At 40.8% G+C, this 21,025-nt stretch overlaps 1 protein-coding gene across 1 annotated transcript; it reads right to left on the reverse strand.

The window, feature by feature from the left end:
- Positions 1-5,373: 5,373 nt before the first annotated feature.
- Positions 5,374-10,375, reverse strand: tspan10 (tetraspanin 10). Its single transcript, XM_072694236.1, has 3 exons — positions 10,280-10,375; positions 7,505-8,112; positions 5,374-5,701 (listed from the first exon to the last, which is right to left on the reverse strand). The coding sequence occupies exons 1-3, from the start codon at positions 10,373-10,375 to the stop codon at positions 5,374-5,376; spliced, it is 1,032 nt and encodes a 343-aa protein (XP_072550337.1).
- Positions 10,376-21,025: the final 10,650 nt, after the last annotated feature.

Below are 21,025 nucleotides of genomic sequence, written 5' to 3' on the forward strand. Positions count from 1 at the left end.
TGTACACCAGACCAGATGGTCAAAGCGGATAACTGCCTTGATTCTAGATGACGTCACCCACCTTTTATAAACTGAATTCCAGTTCCTTTCATCTGCACAAAGGTTTGGAGTTCTAGAATGCAGAACAAAGCGGTATGAAGCTAGCTTTGTTCCAGCCGTCTTTACTCAGGCGAACAGGTGGTAGCAACATGGCATAGAGGACTGGAAACATGAAAACTCCTATTCCAGTCATCTACCGCTTTTATCTATGTTGTTTGTAAAATGTGTATCGATGGATGCTGAAGTTAACCTACTGGTACAAATAAAGTAACCTAGCTTTTACTGGAGTGATGCTTTAAAAAGAGCCTCACCACTCCTCGATTACTCAATTATAGCATTTATCAACTTTGTCCACTCCTAATTACAGGAGGGGGAGTAAATTCAACTAAATTCAACTGATCCAGCTCCGCTGTGAAGGTGTGAAGTTCTTCACATATTTATATTAACACAGCAAGCTTTTTCCCTCGATAGACTTCAGTGATTACTCCGAGCACACCTGTATTGTGTTAGGCGCACTTCTATTTCTGTACTCATTTTTTTTTTAAATAATCCTTAAGTGGTTCACCATTTCCTGCTCTTGCTCTTGAGTCATGGTTGCTCTCAGGGTTTCTTCTTCTCAAGCGCAAGTGCGAACACGCGCACACACAAACACACATGAGAGTGAAAGCGAGGTAGATAGAGCAAGAAGCCAGCACCTTGCCAGCTAATCCAATCACCAAATTCATATGATGAGGCAGGATTCTTCCGCTGTGCCTCATGTGTGCGACCAATCACTGCTTGGCCCTCTTTAAATCCGTTATTCCAAATCCAGATGGTTGAGTCTGCAAAAACTTGCACGAGGCCATGTGTAGAAATTGCCATTCTTGCAATCTTTAGACATTCTGTGGTTGAAAATGACTGTTACTGCCAGTGCCTGTTCTTTGTTCTTATGGAAAGATTTATTTACCAAATGGACGACTTAAAAAAGACACAGAATGTATTTAAACTGGCACGCCAGTGCGTCCTAAGCCCAGAGCTGGTGCTGCAGGCCAACACTGTAGCAAGTGGTAAATCAACTTTAGGCCCAGTGGATGTTTTTCATCACTCCGTTTATTCCTTTTGCTTACACTGGGCTCAAATCTACTACAATCCAGTTGAAGGGGTCCCAGAGAATCTTTCTACGTTGAGACAATGGCACCATCTAATGGTAAATGTTCAGCAGGCAGGTACTAGTCAAATATACACTGGGAAAAAATGCCATACATCCATATTCTCAGATTTCCAAACCAACAGCATGGACATAAACATCCCCCGTGCCCCCCAGGACTGTTAATGATATTTGTGTGGATTTATTGACCAAACACTACACAAATACTTGAAATACAAATAACTGAATTGCTTTGAATCTAATATGGATCAAATAATTACACATCATTACTGTCTTCCAGTTTAATTACAATTGCTAGTATTGGATTTTTGCATGATGACATGCATGCTATATGTAGAGGCTTAGCTTTAGCCATATTGTTTTACTATATCTCTGTATATGGTTGAACTGTCCGATAAAGAAGTCAATTCACTTGGAACCGCTATACAGAATCTTTTGCAGCATGTACATATGGCATTCCTTTAAGGTTGTTAGCACTGTTACTGCACTTTTCTCAGTGTAGATCATGTCTCAAGGGCATGAAAAAAGAAACATGAATCCTGCTGCAGATGTAGGTCTTCTAAAACAGAGACCACCAAACACTCCTTTAGAAATTTAAAAGGGTGTCTCGTACGGCTGTGTGCCCACACGTGTCTGTTGCCGCAGTGTTTCATTAACTGTTCACAGGTGTGTATTAGAGCAGATGGGGTTAATAACTCCAGAAACCAACACTACTTTACCTAGATTCTAGCTTATTCCTTAAACAAGTGTAACATATATGTTTATACATCTTCATATATACTCATCAAGCAGCTTGTTAAGGGAACAATGTATACCTATTAATTCATTCAGTTATCTAATCAGTTAATTGCATGGCAGCGGTGCAATATGTAAAATCATATACCATCAGAATGGATGACAAAAGTGATCTCAGTGATTTTCAGTGAGGCATGATCGTTGGTGTCAGAAGAACATAAATGCTGATCTTTTAAGACAATTGTCTGGCAGAAAAGTTTCTATAGTTTCCTCAGAATTGTGCAAAAAAGTTTTAAGGTAAGGTTAAGTTTAATTACCTTAAGTAAAATTTAAGGTAAATTTAAAAAAAAAATGTAAGGTGTGGTAGAACACAAAATATGCAGCATGAAAGTGCTTGTGAACAATCTGCAGGGATTACATGATGCATTCATGTCAGTGTGGACTAGAACAAAAGGAGGCCCTACCCAGTAGGCCATTAGATTCATTAGTGTTTACCTGCCTGTTGAGGCCTGCTTTAAGGTGTAAACAGTACTAATTCATTAACTGAATGGATGGAATTATGGAGGATTACTGTCCCATTACATGAAACCAGTCGTCATGCTCACCGCTCTAGGATTGTAATGTAGACAGATTGTAATATAGCCAGATATTTTTTGTGTAGCAAATATATATATAAAAAAATCCCATAGAGAAAAACCCCATCAGACCTAAAGTTTATGATTTAAGCATTAAAACTTAACGTTATTACCCTCTGCTTTACAGAAAGTCCCAGCCTTCAGTCAAAAGATCCAATTGCCACTTAAAATTGGGGAGCAAACAAATGGATTAAAAATGTCAAAAAAAAAAAAAAAAAAAAGAGAGAGAAGGTCTTGAGGTGGATAACTTATGAAGGACTACTATAAATAGAAAATGAAAAATAGAAAAAGGGGGCATGTTCCAGCTGGAATGCATATCAATGCATATCCTTTACATTTAGTAAAGTCAAAAACACTTGGGAAGGTGGATGTATCCATTGTTTCCAAGTCTACAATCAAGACACACCTTCATGAGTGTAAATAAAGACAGTTAAGACAATTAAAAATGGAGAAAATGGCAAGAAGATGTCTAGAAAATCTTGTCCAATAGTAAAGCAAGCTTCTTTGGACAGTTGAAACCATGATTAACTTGATTTTGGAGAAGGATGGGAAAGGTTTGTGATTTAAGCAGTACCACATCAGCTGTCTAACATAACAGGTACTGTGGCTATGGCATAGGCATACATGGCTGCCAATGGAACTGGGGTTACTGGTGTTTATTAATGATGTAACTGCTGATAGAAGTAGCAGGATGACTTCTAATGTGAGTAGAGCTATACTTCCTGCTGAGATTCAGTCAAATGCTGCAAAATTGATAGGAAGGCGCTTCACAGTACAGTTGAATAATGAGTCAAACTCTACTGCAAAAGCAACGCCATAGCTCATTAAGGCAAAGTAATGGAATGTACTAAAATGGTAGAGTCAGTCGCCTGACCCAGTTAAGCAGCTTTTCCCTTACTGAAGACAAAACTGAAAGTAGAAGGACCCACAAACAAGCTGCAGTAAAGGCCTGGCAAAGCATCTAAAGGACAAAAGCTCAGCATTTTGTGATGTTCATGGGTTCCAGACCTCAGGCAGTCATTGACTGCAAAGGATTTGCTTCCAAGTATATCTTATATTAAACTCTTATATATGTGCTATGTTCACAATGGCTGTGCCCTCTAAACAGTAAATGAGATGTTTTTGTTAAACCCTTTGTTAAATTCTTTAAATGCAATCTGAAAGTCTACATTCTAGTCACATCATGATCTATTCAGGTGGTGTACACAGGCCAAATTACAAAAAATTGTACCACTGCCCAAATACTTGGAACTGACTGTAAAATGTGGTGGTGTGTGATTGAAGCAACCAATTGGTAATACTGGTCCTAACCAAAAGATGAATTAGCAAAATTGTGGGTGGGTATATTTTTTCATTTTTTATTAAAACAACATGAAACACATAAAAAATGTGAGGCAACTCGACTGGTGGAAGAAATCTATTGGTCTTTGATATGCATAAGTTTAGGTTATGGTTAGGGTTAAGTTAAGCTTAGGTAAAGTTTGGTTTATGGTTAGGGTTAGGTAAAGTTTAGGTTATGGTTAGGGTTAAGTTTAGACTATGGTTAGAGTAAAGTTAGGTTTAGATAAAGTTTAGTTTATGGTTAGGGTTAGGTAAAGTTTAGGTTAGTGTTAAGTTTAGGCTATGGTTAGGGTAAAGTTAAGTTTAGGTAAAGTTTAGTTTATGCTTAGGGTTAGGTAAAGTTTAGGTTATGGTTAGGGTTAAGTTAAGTTTTAGGTAATGTTTAGTTTATGATTAGGGCTAGGGTTAGTTAAAGTTTAGGTTATGGTTAGGGTTAAGTTTAGGCTATGGTTAGAGTAAAGTTAAGTTTAGGTAAAGTTTAGGTTATGGTAAGGTTAAGTTTAGGTTAGGGTTAGGGTTAAATTAAGTTTAGGTAAAGTTTAGTTTATGGTTAGGGTTAGTTAAAGTTTAGGTTATGGTTAGGGTTAAGTTTGGGCTATGGTTATGATTAAGGTTAAGTGTAGGTTATGTAGGTCAGATCATTTGATTTCGTGAGATAACTAATTTGTGCATCTGTACAGCTATGTTTAGCATACATTGTACACATTCCAGTCTGCACACTTTAAGACTTCAAAAAATTAAACAATGCTGGAAAATAAAACTAGTAGTGGTTGTGATCATTCCCTTGTTTGATGTGCTGGAAAAATATGATATTTACAGAACATGATAAATACTTTCTGTTGTCAAATTCATTTACATTATACTTTCTGTGCGCATCAACCTACGCAAGTCTCACAGACATGGAGCACCATTCTGGACCCAGTTAAAGAGAACTGCATTGCTGGTCTGCTGGCACACGTTCACCTTGCCCTGAAAACCTTTAAAGATTATAACACACAGCCCCAGTCCACAATCACCATGGTAGAGAGCCCTGAAGCAGAACGTATTTGTGTACAACACATGACATTCTCGTGTTTCTACAGTAATGGTGCCTTGAGACAGTCCTTGCAAAACTCATGAATTTCCACAAGATAACCAGTTCCACAAGATGTTGCACTCAAGACAGCTGTAAATACTGCAAATACGAGTGATAACCTCAGGCAATGTCCATGTTGTTACACCAGCCAGTACATTCTCTGGTAGGCTGCCACATGACCACGGTACCAAGAAGTCTTTTTTGCAGTGCAAGATGTCTTTGGTGGATTTAAGCATATACGCATGTTATTCACACGAAGATACATTTTGGTAGCAAGTGACCACTCAAATGAGAACAGCAGGTCCTTTTCATCGTTTGAGGACTTTTCTGACCATCTGAATGCACCATAAGATCAGAAGGTGTCTATACATAGTTGTCGGTCACCTCATACTGTCATAGCATTAGGTTCTCACTAGCCTTTGACGTGCTTGAGCCCTGTTCCAGTGGATCCTGTCCAGCAGGCGTGCAGTAATGACCAGCGTGATAATCTGGACTCCCAGCAGTACAATTGCCACTGTGCCTATGAGACCTGAGTGCCGCTCGATCCAGCGGGAGATGCTGCCCAAGCAGCCCCCCAGGAATATAACGCTCTGGGCCGAGAACTCATCTAGCTGCTGAGCTCCGAATCCACACTGAGAGTTCCACACCGTCCCGTTCTCCAGAGGATCCACACAGCACGAGGGCGGAACACTGCAGGCCTGCACTCCTGGAGCTGAGCAGTTAAAGTAGCTGTGATAGAGAGAGAGAATGTTAATTCAGAGAGAGGATTCCAATGCATGTTTCCCATCATATCTATCTGTTATCTTTTTTTTATGCCATGTGTCTCAGGCTTTCATAACCACCTTATACATACGGTATGAGGAATCAGATATTGTATACTATTGTATAATACAATATACAATGTGTCCATTTAGACAGCTTTCTCAATTTAAGTTTTTAACCCAACTTTCACACCAATTTGACTATTTCTAGTTCCCATCCAGTTTGCTACCAGTGCTGAGAGGGTGAAAACTAGCACATGCTTCCTTCCTGGCAACTGCCGCCAATGCAACATCATTGGGAAGTGAAACACGCTTGCAGGAGAGCACTAACTCCCATTTCTGTTACATTAGCTTATAGACACTGGCTAGCATCATACTGAGTGATGGGGAGAACGTGAAGGCCATCCTGGCACTATCAGGGATTGAACCGGCAATTTGCAATAAGGCCGATGCTTAATATGTTGCGTCACTCTGGAGCCCTCTAAATTATTATAAACTTGTCTATCTGAGACAACTGGTGTTAATGAAGAGGCACTACTGGCACTACTCTCACAAGGGTCTCAGAAGGGTCTTGGAATATTGTACTGTTGCCAACTCTGACTGCAATCATTCTATTCTATTCTGTTGTATGCTGTTCTGCACCACCACTGATGTTCTGTCTACAATGCAAAAAGACCCTGTGCATTACATGTGCATTACGTTTTATTACTTATCTAAATCAGCAACATTTGTTTTACGTGCCTCATTTATCCAAAATGGAGCAAATATACAGAAATTGTAAACGAATGTGCAGTAATATGCAGAACTGTGTTTTCTTTAAAGGATTTGTACTTATTTCCACTTTAAAATATATGTAATTTGACCAGGGGTGCTCACAAGTTTGCACATGACTACATTGTTCCAAGAATATTATAATATAAATGTTCTTATTTTGATGCCAGATCATTCTATTGTTTTCTTCCCTGTCCTTTGGACTATAACATGCACTGATGTGGAGGTTGGCTTTATTTATACATGTCTGAAAGCATAGAGAAGAACATCCAGTGTACCCTTACAGTCCTACAGTGCACTACAATAGGTCATTTACCCTAACGCACCCTAGTGGACGCAGTGTACAATATCTCTTCATCCACAGTGCTGTGAAAAAGTATTTGCCCCTTTCTAATTCCTTCTATTTTTGCATGTTTGTCACATGTTAATGTTTCCTATCATCCAGTTAATGTAATATAAATGTAAGATGAAGGCAACACGAGTAAACACACAGTGCAGCTCCTAAATGATCATTCCATTTATTGTGAAAATGTAATTGACCCCCTTACCCACTAATTTGAACCAACCAGTTTAACAAATTCAATTGACTGTTGGGTTCAATGTCTGTAGCCGACCCCAGGCATGATTAATTCCCGACAGTTGGATCTTAAAATCACTACAAGAACCTGTCTGGCAATGTAAAGCAGGCTAGAAGGTCTCAGGAATCAGCACAAAGGCACTGAAAGGGTAACAAAGCCATTGCAGCAAGAGCCATGATCCACAAAAGAAGAAAAATTGGAACAGTGGAGAACGTTCTGAAAAGTGTCCGGCCTACCAAAATTTCACCAAGAACGCATCGGCGACTTATCCAGGAGGTCACATGTTTACTCATGTTGTCTTTATATTACATTAAAATCAGCTGAGTTTATGTTAATGTCAGTGGGTAAGGACTAGAGTTGAGACCCCTGGATTAAGAGGCATTTCTTGAACATAGTGACTTAGTCATTAGCCATTCCCTCACCTGTTGATCTGCCAGTCCCGATAGTTATCCGCCCCACAACATTGCAGCCCCGTCTGGATCTCGTCTGTGATAAACCTCATGTCCAGGTCATCTTGGTAGCGCACCATGGCAGTCAGCATGCCCGTGCGCAGCAGCTCAGAAATGCGGCCCTGCAGGCTGTAGGCCACGATGGCAGTCAGCACCTGGGCGGCCACCAGGGCCAGCAAGACAACCGAGAAGGTTCGGAGCAGGCAGTAGTTCTCCCGCACAGCCCCCACGCAGCCCGTCAAGCAGAGAAGTGACAGCACCAGGCCCAGGAAGACGAAGAGCATCATGGGGTCTGTGCCGATGCTGCCCAGCTTCTCCTGGGCAAATGACTCCTTGTTCAAAAGGCCCCAGAGCCCGAGCCCCAGCGTGGCCAGACCCAGCACGGTGAAGAGCAGGTTACTGGTGAAGAGGATGTATTTCAGCAGGTAGTCAGTCAGGCTGGAGATGCTGCGTGTTTGTGGGCTGAGGAAAGTCCTACTTCGGTCTTCGCGGCTGGACGAGCTTGAGTCGGTCTTGCTCTCTGAGCTGTCGTCCGTGCCCAGGTATGGTACAGATGAGGCAGGACGCGTCTGAGAGCTTTCCTTGATGATGTGACAGATGTAAAATAGTCATAAAAGTAGTCATAACCCAATTTTGTTCAAAAGTGATTTTATATTTGTGACCTGCGACACAATCAGTGAGTGGACACGCTTCAGCCAATAGCTGCCTAGTTGATAAAGGACAACGAGAGCAAACTCTTGCTGTGTGCCATGGACTCCAGAAATGGGAGCTACAATCTCAGGGCTCTGGGAAACACACGCGAGTCTATATTTATAGTGTCTGCTGTGATTTCTTTCTTTTCTGGTGCTTTTCTGATCATATAAAAGCACAACACACAAGCACAAGCATGACAAGGGTAGCCAGGTGTACAGTTTCTATGTCCATGTTTGCTACATTTCACTCTTTGATAATGAACAATTGAGTAAATAGCAGAGTAAATCTAGCACAGTGTCACAGACCGTTCACAAGATAAAATGCTAAAGCAAAGTTGGGTCATGCAACAAGACAATGATCCATAGCACCCACATAGAGAATCTGCTTCACAATGATAAAAATAGAAATTAGGACTTTTGGAATGGCCTAGTCAAAGTCCTGACTGAAATCAAATCAAACCATCAAATGTATTTGTATAGCACTTTTTACAACTGATGTAGGAAAGCAGCTTTACGGAAATCCAGGAATGAAACAAAAGATACAACCCCCAGTAAATGATCTAAAGGAGACAGTGGCACAAAAAAACTCCCCCCAAGCTGGAAGAAGAAGCCTCCTCTGGTCAACACCACTTATAAATTATTGATAAGAAGTCACTGTACCACCAAATAAGACACCAAATGCTTATTCTTCTGCTCAGGTTTTGATATAATCTGATATAATCGTAGTTCCAACATTTCAATATAGCCTTCTGGATGTCACTGAGCTGAAATAATTCTACAAGGCATTGTAAAACCCTAATCAACAACTACACAAAGCATTTAGTTGCAGTTATTCCTGCGAAATGAGTGTGTAACAAGCTATGAAACGTTTCCTTGTGTTTTTTGGATTTTCTGTTCCCTCAGGGTAAATTTTTACGCCTTTTAGATTTTGGCAGACAGGTGGACAAACAGTTTTGACAGGAGTATATACCAGAAAAACAACTTGCCTGTCAAAAGTTTGGATAAGCATTTGAAATGTGTACTTTTGGGCTGTTACTTTCCAATAAAGTAAAAAGATCAGAAGTCCAAAGGACTACCTGGAAAGCATCTGTTAACATAATATTCTCTGAAGGAGTTTTTAAGAGACTCCCTTTTCCCTTATTTAGAGTGTTTCGAGGTGAAATGCTCCTCTCCATGCATGTGTCCTGCACCTGCTCACATCTTTGTAACTTGTGTCTTGCTTTCACATTAGTCATAATTCTTCATTTTCCCCATCTAAACAGTTTTCTGCAGTTCTGCTGCTGCTCTGTTATATGTTTTACTACCCAGTGATGACCAGAGGAGCATCAGTTCCTCTCACTCTGAGGAACTTTTCCCCCTACAGCTGTCACCACTGGCTCATTTAAAATAGGCTCAGTCCAGGATCTCTGTTAAGCTGCTTTTTGACAACATCTGCTTTAAAAAGTGTTAATAAATAATAAACATATTGGAATTAACTGAGTTTTAGAGAAACTTCACAGTAGTTCCAGTAACGGGAGCAGATGTCTGAAGACTTGGAAGCTGTTACCTGAAACAGTTAGGAGTACACTGGCCTATGCCAGAGACACTGTTTTCTAAAGGTTTTGAAAAGACGTTGACTTTCAGGTTGGAGAGATTTTAAGGCATCATCAACAGAATTAACTTATAAAGCTGAACCTATACCATCTTAATAATCTAAAACCCCTGCAACTCTGAAATGAAACCACTCTGAATGTTTTTCATCAGCTGAATTATGCAGAAATTATAGGATTCCCCCTTAAATCAGCTGAAAAGTTTGCATGCTGACATCACCACAAATGAAATTTGGTATAATTAGTATAATTAGTAGTGGATCAGTATCGCAGAATTTGCCAAGGAAAATAGCTAAATGACTTACTATTATGTTTAAATGTGTGAATCTATTGCAAGCTAACAAAGAAAATGTTAATTTAATTAAAAAATATTAAATAATAAGAATAATATAAATAAAAAAAAATAAATAAATAAAACTCTATTCCGTCACAAAAAATTGGAGAGCAAGGGATTGATACTGCATTACCTTTGGAACAAGTGGTCTGGTCTCTTGGTCATCTTGAATGTTTGCCCTTCGCTCCCAGAAAAAGGGGAACCTCCTTGAAAGCGAAAAGCGGCTCATCTCACATTGCTGGTTGAGGACTTTTAATGGCAACTCGGAGGGTCAGCGCAGGATGCCAGTGGAGTCCAATGGCAATCAGGCCCAAACACAAGAGAAGCAGAGATGTGGAGAGAACTCGTGAGAGACACCCCGTAACCTCCCACACCGTGGTGTGTCGAGAGTGTGGTTGTGAGCATGGGCATTCCTGCATCATGTGAGAGTCACAGTGCTGAGATTAGGCCAAGAGTGTATGGGTGTGTGTGGGTGCTTGAATGCTCTGCTTGCCCTCAGGCTAAGTCTCGGATCCTTATTGGCTCCTGCGGACCACTCAAGCCAATTTTGAAGAAATACACTCAATACATGGTTTTGTAAAAGCGCCTGATGATCCTAAGCATACATATTTGATAGCTGTAAAAAGATGTATGTTTAAACAACTGTACTGCTAATACCATAAGGATTGTTGCAAGTTATGTGATCACGCATACCATAAACATCTGAGCTAATCCCGATTACTTAAACTGCCAGAAATCAGTTTTCCACAGCCGTTAGAATTCATATTCTATGTAAAATCTTCACTTTACTAAAGACCATCTGATGAATCCTTTTTTTTAAGAGTGAATGGTATGGGTACTGCAAAAGCTGCAAAAGACAAAGACATAGCGTGGCCATAACCAAGATGTTTCCCATCAGGATTCAAACACTGGAGAAAGTAAAGGACTACAGTAGGAGACCCCAGCTTGGTTGCTGACCCAAACACATGCTCATGCTCACTTGCACTTGGTTTGCTAAATAATACTAATATGCTGAAGATTTCTGGCATTATGTCCTTATTTAATAAGCTGACTAATGACTGTACCATTCTCAGATATCTACAGTGTTGATAACTGTAGCTACTTTAGCTATTGCTCTACTGTGTACTCTCTACCCTTCGATCCACATGTCCACCCATATTTAACTTACATTTACATTTACGGCATTTAGCAGACGCTCTTATCCAGAGCGACTTACAAGGTTACTCGTATTACAGAGGTGGGCCAATGTAGTGTTAGGAGTCTTGCCCAGGGACTCTTATTGGTGTAGCGCAGCATAGTCACCCAGACCAGGAATCGAACCCTGGTCTCCCACATGGTGTTGTTGTCTGTTGCGCCACACCAACCACTAACCAACCACTAACTCACTAACTCACTTTCCAATTTAAGTTATTAAATATTAGTACTAATGGTAATGTTCTGGCTGATCTGGGTACACAATAGTGCAGTATATTAGACAGACAGATAGACAGAGAAACCGGCAGACCGATACATAAATAGATATTCCACATAACATAGGAATACCTACTAAGTATCAGGTTCTGATCGTGATCTCATCTCTTTTGGTGTGGACACGCTGATCTGTTAGGCTCTGATTTACAGATTTACGGTCAAACGTTATGAATTCTCTTAGCAACAGCAGAGAATAAAATTCCAGACAACAGTAAACTATGGAGTTGCATCAGTAAATCTGTCACCTCTGAGCCAAGAGGAGCCTACTGCAAAGTTAGCAGCACCGGGGTGACTTTTCCAAAGTCTTTCTCACCCAGCTGAACATCGATGGGCTTTGCAGTAAACTGCCTATTACAGAGCTTTCAGTAAACCTCCAGCTAGAACAACTTACAGCCAACTCCAATCCTGCTGGGCCTCAGTTCTGCCCTCCTCAAACAATTGCGGTAGAGTCCTGTTGATTCTGTTGTTGATGGATTGTGAATAGAATCAAGGAAAACAGAAACAGTAGAATCCTGTAAAGGCAGAATCAAACATAATTGCACTGAATTTTGACATTTGCATGATTATTGCTCTTCTGCTCCTTAATTTGGCATTAACTGATGGCTGAATAATTGCTAAATGATGATGTGCGCTCTTTATTTGCCAGTTAGGATGGACAAGAAGACTAGTCATTTGCAAAAGGATAAAACAATGGGATAGTTAGCCAGGTATTAAATAAGTATTATGCAAAATGTAAAAAGGCCATGGCTTTAACAAAAACATCTTGGACATTGTGGATGTCAGGCCCTCGTTATTGCGCCCTCCCCCGGGGCGATCCCGAGCCCCGCCTATAGGCCCAAATAAGGACTTCCCCTTCGGCTCCCATTCCTTTGAGTTCATTTATGTTGATTCATGTTCAGTTGGGGTCACTCGTTGTTCATTGCCTTGTTCATGTATTTCCCCTGGGACTGGCAGCATTTAAGGAGCGTTATCCTCTTTGTTTACTACCGTGAATTGACTCCATTGGGATCTCTGAGACACTCTGAGATTCCTCAAGGTTGTAGCTCAAGGTTGCGGTCCACGTTCGAGAAAAAGTCTCCACCCTACCCTAGGTGCATTTGCTTTCTGCTCAGGTTCCAAGGTGACCCACGTTCCAGGCAGTACGCTGCAAAGTCAGGTAAGATCGGCCTTGTCTTTTGGTCTAGCGGCTGGTCCCCCAGCCTCCCCTCTTTGTTTACAGAGCGCCGCTCTACCCCTTTGTTTGATTAACTCCCCTACACCCAAGCACGGCTTGTGGCTTTTTGGTTTCGCCCCGTCTTTAGTTTCCCCTTGCCACGTTCTCTTCCCTCACGCTCAGCTCCCTGCTCCTCCCAGTCCCAGGTTTGTTGTGTTTGCCACGTTTGAGTTTGTTTACTGTTTTGCCCTTAGTTGTAGAACTCCACGTTTCGTACCCTTTTGTGTTGTACCTGTTTTAGTTAACAAAGTATCTCTGCAAGTGTTCATCCCACCGTGTCTGGCCATACACGCCATGACAGTGGCGACAAATCCATCGCAATGCAAAATTAATTTGGTTGAAGTAAAATTAGTTAATCATTTATTTATTTAATCGTTTATTTACAAAACATTATGCATAAATTGGTTGCATGGATGTTTTCATCCTGGGCTCCCCTTGCAGGTGGGGAGTAAAATCACTTTTACTCCACTACAGTGAAGACAAACTGTACTTTGAACTTCCTCTCATGGCACACATGCCATTTGAGGGACACAGAACTGGCATCTAAGGAAAAGAACTGGACTAATGTGGACTAATGTGGTAGAGTAATATTACAGGATTTTACCCAAATATGACTGGAGTTACACAGCGCTATACAGAGCGGTCTTGTGCAGCTCCACCAAAGTTATACAGTGCAGTACCCAACACACTGAGCCTGAATTATCAATGCTATTCTCCCTGTAACAAGTCAATAGAGCATTTAACAATTATTTTAAACTGTTATTTTAAGGGATTTAAAGATAAGAAAAAGCTACATAATGTTGCTTTAGTTGTTATCAATCAACAGGTTTTCTAATCTTTTACGAGGTTCAGAGAAAAGGTGTAACTTTTTATCTGTGGTAAATGTGGCAGATGGCTACAGTGCTATGCTAAAGACAGATAACACCATTCATTTCTTGAATTTCTATTCAAACCAGTCATTAAGTATTTTTGAATCAGGAAATGAGCAAAAATATAGGTATGTTTAACAGACAAGTCCACAGAAGCCCCAACAACTAAATATAATATCTAATGTTTCAGTATTTGGCGAGTCCACCCTTTATCTTTGTTGCAGGTTTCATTCTTTTCAGGAGATTCACATTCATTTCACGTTTTTTAAAAATAAAAATCTACAGAGAGATTTTCCCACAGCTCCAAATTTCAGTCATACAAATTGGAGCATTTTCTACTTTTCAAGATCCAAGTAATTCCAACAATGTTAAGATGTGGACTTTGGGGTGGTTAGATTTTTCTGAGAACACCACTTTACAAATGTTCTTTTTCTCAGCAAGAGCTTCTTCATCAGCTTAACATCGACATTGTCTTCTTACAATAGAGCGATTGACAGAAACACCTGTGGATTTTTTTGATCTGAGGCCAGTGGAGCTGAGTGGAGCTTGATCAACTCCATCTTCTCTCTGATTTCTGCTAAAAATTAATAGCTTGTCCATAAAAGCTGTTTTAGGGACCATAATGTGTTGGTAATATGATGCACAGTATTTGCTGAATGCCGTATGTAGAGTAAACATCCCAACTTCTGTGGGCCTCTATCGCTTTTAAAGGTTTCCCAGGCCTGCTGCGATGGCAGAGCTTCTGCAAGGGCTGCACGTGCAGTCAGGCCAGCTGTGCAGAGGCATTCCTGCCGGCCTTGGCTGTGGCCCTGCGCTGTTTGAACGGTTTGAAGTAGAACTCAACGCAGTAGGAATTCTAGGAATGAGATGAGCAGATTTTCCTTTGGAAGAGTTCTTTATCCCTGGATGGCTCCAAACCTCTCCTCATGCTACCACACCCAAAGGAGACACAATTATGGTGATATACCGGAGCTATATCTTTACTAAACTACCTTGGCTTGCATTTTTACCTTGTTGGTATCTGGTGTACCGTAACTTCCCAAGACATGAATTAAGGGTTGCAAAAGGTACATTTTGCTGATTGGCTCACCCACTTACTGGCTCCTACACTAAGTATGAGCCTTTTACAGGTAAGCATACCTTTTGCAGTGATCTGTGAGGACTAGCACCTTCTTTTTGCAGCTTTCACATAATGCAAGCTGGCTTTTAGAGGCTTATTTTTTATTCGTCCGACACCAAGATTTTACTGTATCTCTTTCAGTCACATCAACAACATATAAAGGGGCATGTTAAGATCAAGTATACTTGGACTTACAGTTAGAAATTTGGCCTCTACATGCCCAATATTCTCAACATGCAACAATATACACAAACCCATCACTGGAATAACATTTTAATATATAATTTAGTCTAAGTGAAATGTATGTGTCAGTTTTGGACCGGCCTAAAAACCTCATTACGCATGCATGGCCTGCTGAGGTCCGCCCACAGCAATAGGTCTGATTATTAGCTACTGAAACCTGAATGTAACCTGAAGGAAACAGCTTAAGACAATAATCTGACGGGAAAAACTCATACAGTGGGTGTGTGAGTAGTGTTGTGTATGACAGCTGTATTAGAGACATAGGTTTTCATACAAATACATACAAATGAAATACTTGGCAAACAAGGCCAATTTATATGAATACTACAACTATTCAATTCTAGAGGCCATACAGTCTGATACCATAAAAGATGTGATGCTATAGGGGAACCACTTGTTGCACCCTAAATGGAATGTTCTTTAAAGAACTCAGTGTGAACATGTGACATAGCCTCATATTTTCTTTAATGAAAAGTGCTTTTTTCCCACTGATTTTTATCCAGGTATTCGCCAACAAGACTCAGAATGACATTCTTTGTTTAGTAAAGAAGTATTTACCAAAACATTTCAGAACATTTGATCAAATATATCATAGGAAATTGCAAAAAAACTTCATGTTGCCCTGAGGCGACATTGTGCCATAATGGAATCGCATGGCAAGGCCATGCCAGGCATCCTAGGTTGGAATACAAGCATGGTGCAACATTAGCATTCAATTTTATTTGTGAGGAAAATTATTAGAATGATCTAAATGTGTGTGCCATGAATAACATTTTGTCATTCATTAATAAGAATATGTCATTTACATGTCATTTGCATACAACATATTAGGATTTAATGCAGGAGATGAATCCCCACATTAGCACTTCCAAAAGGCAGAAAGAACAGGTGGTGCTGCTAGTTGATGAGATTAAGGAAGAGATGTCATATAGGGATTAGGAAGTTGAAGACCATGAGGTCCTAGTGACAATCCAGCAGGGAGAGAGTGAGAGTGAGGATGGAGAAGATGAAAAAAGACAGTCACCTCAGTCACCAGACATCTCACCAACCGACCACAGTATGTGAGGGCACGGGACTGTGTCTCTGATATGGTGGTCAGCAGCACAGGAGCCCCTCAAGGAATGATCTTGGCACTGTTCCTCTTCACTCTTCACTGCTGACTTCATGTACAGCTCACCGACCTGTCACCTCCAGAGGTTCTCTGATGACTCAGCGTTTGCCGGCCTTATAACATCAACAGTGGTTGGTGTGGCGCAACAGATAACACCACTACCTCCCTCTGAGCTGCCACACCATGTGGGAGACTGGGGTTCGATTCCTGGTCTGGGTGGCTGTGCTGCGCTACACCAATAAGAGTCCTTGGGCAAGACTCCTAACACTCCATTGGCCCTCCTCTGTAATACCAGTAACCTTGTAAGTCGCTCTGGATAAGAACATCAGCTAAATGCCGTAAATGTAAAATGTAAATGTAACTAATGAGGAGGACAGCGAGTACAGAGAACTTATCCAGGACTGGTGTCTGACCAAAGAACTGGTGGTGGATTTTCGCTGGTGCAGACACCCCCCTCCATGGTATGGACATCGAGAGTGTGGACTCTTATAAATACCTGGGTGTTCATCTGAACAACAAACTGGACTGGTCAGTTAACACTGCTGCACTCTTCAAGAAAGGCCAGAGCAGACTCTACCTACTGAGGAGACTGAGGTCCTTTGGAGTGCAGGGAGCACTCCTGAGGACTTTCTTCGACACAGTGGTGGCATCTGCCATCTTTTATGGAGTAGGTCTGCTGGGGCAGTAGCATCTCGACAGCAGATAAGAAGAGACTGGACAAACTCATAAAGAGGGCCGGCTCTGTCCTGGGGTGCTTCTTAGACCCAGTGCAGATGGTGGGAGACAGGAGGATGACAGCCAAGCTGGCATCCATGCTGGAGAACAGCTCCCACCCCATGCATGAGACTCTGGCAGCACTGGGCAGCTCCTTTCAGTGACCGGCTGCTTCACCCCAAGTGTGTGAAGGAGCGGTATCGCAGGTCCTTCCTTTCTGCTGCCGTCAGACTCCACAACCAGCACTGCTCCCAGCGGACCACATACACACACACTTAACTACACACACATGTTCAGGGAACAGAGATCCCTCAATGTAACAATACAACGTGCAATATCCTTATGATTTGGTTATACTGAGAGCACCAGATGGATATAAAATGTGACTTTGTATTAAATATGAAATGTGTAATATAATGAAGGCCAGATTCATCCAAACCAAATAGTTAAAGAAATGAATATTTTAAATTAATACACATATATAGAAATACATATGTTATTTTTTAAATATTATTTATTTATTTATTTAGCATGAAAATATTAAATATTTCAATTTGTCGATTATGGTACAAAACAAACTTAAGCAGGAAAAACATCACAATCACAAAAGATTTTTTTCCCTTACTGATATCATAATGCGCACATGTCTTAGGACATGTGTCTGGAACACAAATTTGTAGATGATCAGCAAATAGTTCTGTATCACATGTCAGCAGAGCCCGGTAGCTCTTCTCCAAAGGTAATCTACAGGGCCTGCTAAATTCTTCTCATTGTTTCATCATCTTTATCGCTTTCCATTCATCGTCTGGAATGCGTCACGAGGCAGATTTGGTGATGTTTAATTGGGGATTTGAGTGGAAAACCTACCATTTTTCTCTCCCTTTCACTGGTATAAATGAAACCCATCTGTGGAATCTGGCAATGTGCTGAAGCCTGGGTGCCAATTTGAGTGCATTAACTTAGATCCACTCCACTGAAATAAAGCCACCATTTGAAATAAAGATTCGGCACCCTTGAAGTTGGAGGTGAAACTATGTAGCAGGAGGCAGCGATGCAAAGCTGTCCTTAAAAAAAAGAAAAGATATTGAACATATTTGCCAGGACTCCAGAGGACAGGTAATCAGTCTGGCAGTAATTGGTTCATATGGTGCTCTAGAGAAGTGTGAAGTGGGTCTCTGTTCCTGTGTAGGAGTTCAGGGCTTTGGAAAGTCGTTTAGATCATCATAATTTTGAGCTGCTTTAATGTCACCTTCTGGCACAATCTCTCCACATCTTTCTTTCATAGGCTTGTCCTCCTTTTGAAAGGCTTTCTCCTGACTATTGTACCAGTCCTCTGTAGTCTGTACCACAGCATTCTCTACACTGCCACCATATTTGATCACATATTTTACTTAAAGCACCAGCGTTAGGTAATTTACAACAGCATCACTCTCATCAGAAGTTTCCTTAGCTTTGTACTGGAACTACTCGGCTTATACACTGTAGCTATAGCTTAGCTTCGCGTAATCTCACCACGTTTGTTAGAAGTGTTCCCTGTTTTGAAAGAACAGTAGCTGTTAATCAAAATACACTGCTCTTTTTAAACTTGATTTCCGCATGTGTGTTTTATATCGACTTGACCGTCTGTGCGTACTGCTTACTTACGACTTCTGCTTTCCATAGACCCCAAACTCAACACATACAGATCATGTTGGCTCAGCTTTTAGCTTGCTAACACGGTTATTCAATGCAAAAAAATGTGCTTGAACATACAAATGAAAATGTATTTTGTGTAGGTGTATTGCCATATGCCATATTTTGGGTTCTGTGCTATTAATATGACACAGCTAGCCAGCTAGCAATTTTTGGTTAATAGAACACGTTTTGGTTTATCTGTTTAAAAAGTTATCCCTGGTGAAAATCTCATTCCAGGACCTCATTTTTATGTTACCAAAATGTTTTTTGAATGTTCCAAGAATGTTTTGAAAACGTCAGCAGAATGTTCTCTAAATATTTAACCTTATTGATTCCCGACACGTTCAATCTGTCAGGTTTTCTGGATGTTCTCAGAACTTTAGTAAAGACTTTGCTACAACATTAGAATAACTTTATTTGTACACAAAACTATTTGGTTTCAAAAAACATTTTCTTAACGTTCTAAGAACATTTTACATACTTTTACATAAAACAATGCTGCAACTTTCTAAAATGTTTTTCAGAATTTAGCTGCTAGTGGAATACATTTACTTTTAAGGCATTTAGCAGACGCTCTTATCCAGAGCGACTTACAAAAGTGCTTTGCTATTTTTTAGGGGATGCACCTGGGGTAAATGGAGACAGGCTGGTTTGTAAGGGACTTGAGACAAGTAGTAGTGTGCTCGCTCAGACCCATGATAGACTCACAGGAAAGATGGTAGAATCGTGGCTCTCAGGCTATAGCTTGGATTGTTGTAATATTGACCATCTGACCACCTTCATTTGAATCTCTCTATGAGATGCTGTGTTTTCTCTCCTCTCTACAGATCTTGGATCAGAAGTGGTAATTCTTATTTATCCTAGACATCTGACTTTTTTAATAGTCCTCAACAATGCATCTATATCTATTTATGCATGGTTTTCTCTTATATGGCTGTAACATCTTAAACAGCCTATGGACCGCTGGTGGGTGTTATTACACTGAAAGTGTTATTACAGACTTCTATTACAAAGAATAGCCCCACCAGTTCATACAGAAGTGTGTATTAAGCCTTTCTGCATTAAGGGGTTAACTAGCGCCTACTCTATTGTATGATCTTACATTTTCAAACACAGCTTCAGAGTCTTGGAAAAAGTCTTGGAGATTAGGCCCCGCTGTGCTAACAAGTGAAGAAAGCTAGTGATCGCCAGTTAGCATCATGCAACTAGACTAGCTTATGTGATTTCTGAAACTGTGATTCTTCTGTAAATGAATGTTACATAGCTAAAAACAGAAATAGCAGGCAGTAACAGTGCCTGACTTTTGTCTGTACTGTGACATACCGGGCTATTGATGACAGGGTTGTGGGTTTCGATACCTGGGCTCAGCAAGCTGCCACTGTTGGGCCCTTGAGCAAGGCCCTTCAATGGCTGCCTGCCGCTCCGGGCAGGTGTGCTCACTGTCCACTGTGTGTGTTTGATCACAAGTGTGTATGTGTGTGTGTTCACTGAATGGATGGGTTAAAGCATATTTACTGATGGTAAATATGCTTGTGATCAAATGAATTTGAGAGTCACAACTGCAGTGCAAAACTAAAGGTTTTGGACAGTAGCCTTGTATCAAAGACAAAGGGGGAGATATAAAATAAAAATCTGATGTTTGGTTGAGAGTTTGCTTTAAAAATAAAATGACTGCATTCAGTCAGGCAGCATGTAGCAGCTGTACTTCTTAAACTGTGAATGCGACTGCGGATCACAAGACCAGTTGGACGAAGCCCCTGCCACGTTTAGTAATGACCATGTGTGGAAAATGCACTAAACTCTCTGAGCCCTTCCAACATGGAAGCAGTTATTGTCCGTGCTAATAGGCATTACAGGGCTGTGTTATAATAAAGGTAGATGTGATTTGACTGCAGTGTGCCTTTTTTCTTCTAGTCAAGCACTCTCCTTATTAGAGGCGACAAACACATGCTGCTGAAGTCGAACCTTTGCGCTTCTAGACCATCTGTGTAGTGACTATATTATGTGCTCAGATGCAAACCTCTGAAGTGTGGAAAAGAGCCCATATGCAGTGTTTAACTTGTGCCGGACACCTCCCAGATAGGACTCGTCCCCTAATTTAGTTAGGGGCTCCTCATTCACATATTAACCCCTTATACTCCATGACTTTTATTACATCCTAAGGATTACTAACTGGTAACTACTTGCAAATGCAATGCAAACTGGCTGAGTTGTTTCCAAGTGCGGGAAAGAAAAAACAGAAAGCACTGGAGATTCCAAGGAGTTTAAGAGGTTAAATAGATTCATGAGATGTACCTGTAGAGATCTGTATAGATCTTTAGAACATGAACAAAACTTACAGTGTAAGCAAACCTACTGAGCATCTGTATGTCCTAAGATTCAAGCCTTTTAGGTACTCGTTCTATAGTTATATATGGCCTATATGGCTAATGTACTGCAATGTAGTTATTGTCAAGACCTAGAGC

This window comes from Salminus brasiliensis, chromosome 12 (assembly GCF_030463535.1).
Source record: "Salminus brasiliensis chromosome 12, fSalBra1.hap2, whole genome shotgun sequence".
NCBI lineage: Eukaryota > Metazoa > Chordata > Actinopteri > Characiformes > Bryconidae > Salminus > Salminus brasiliensis.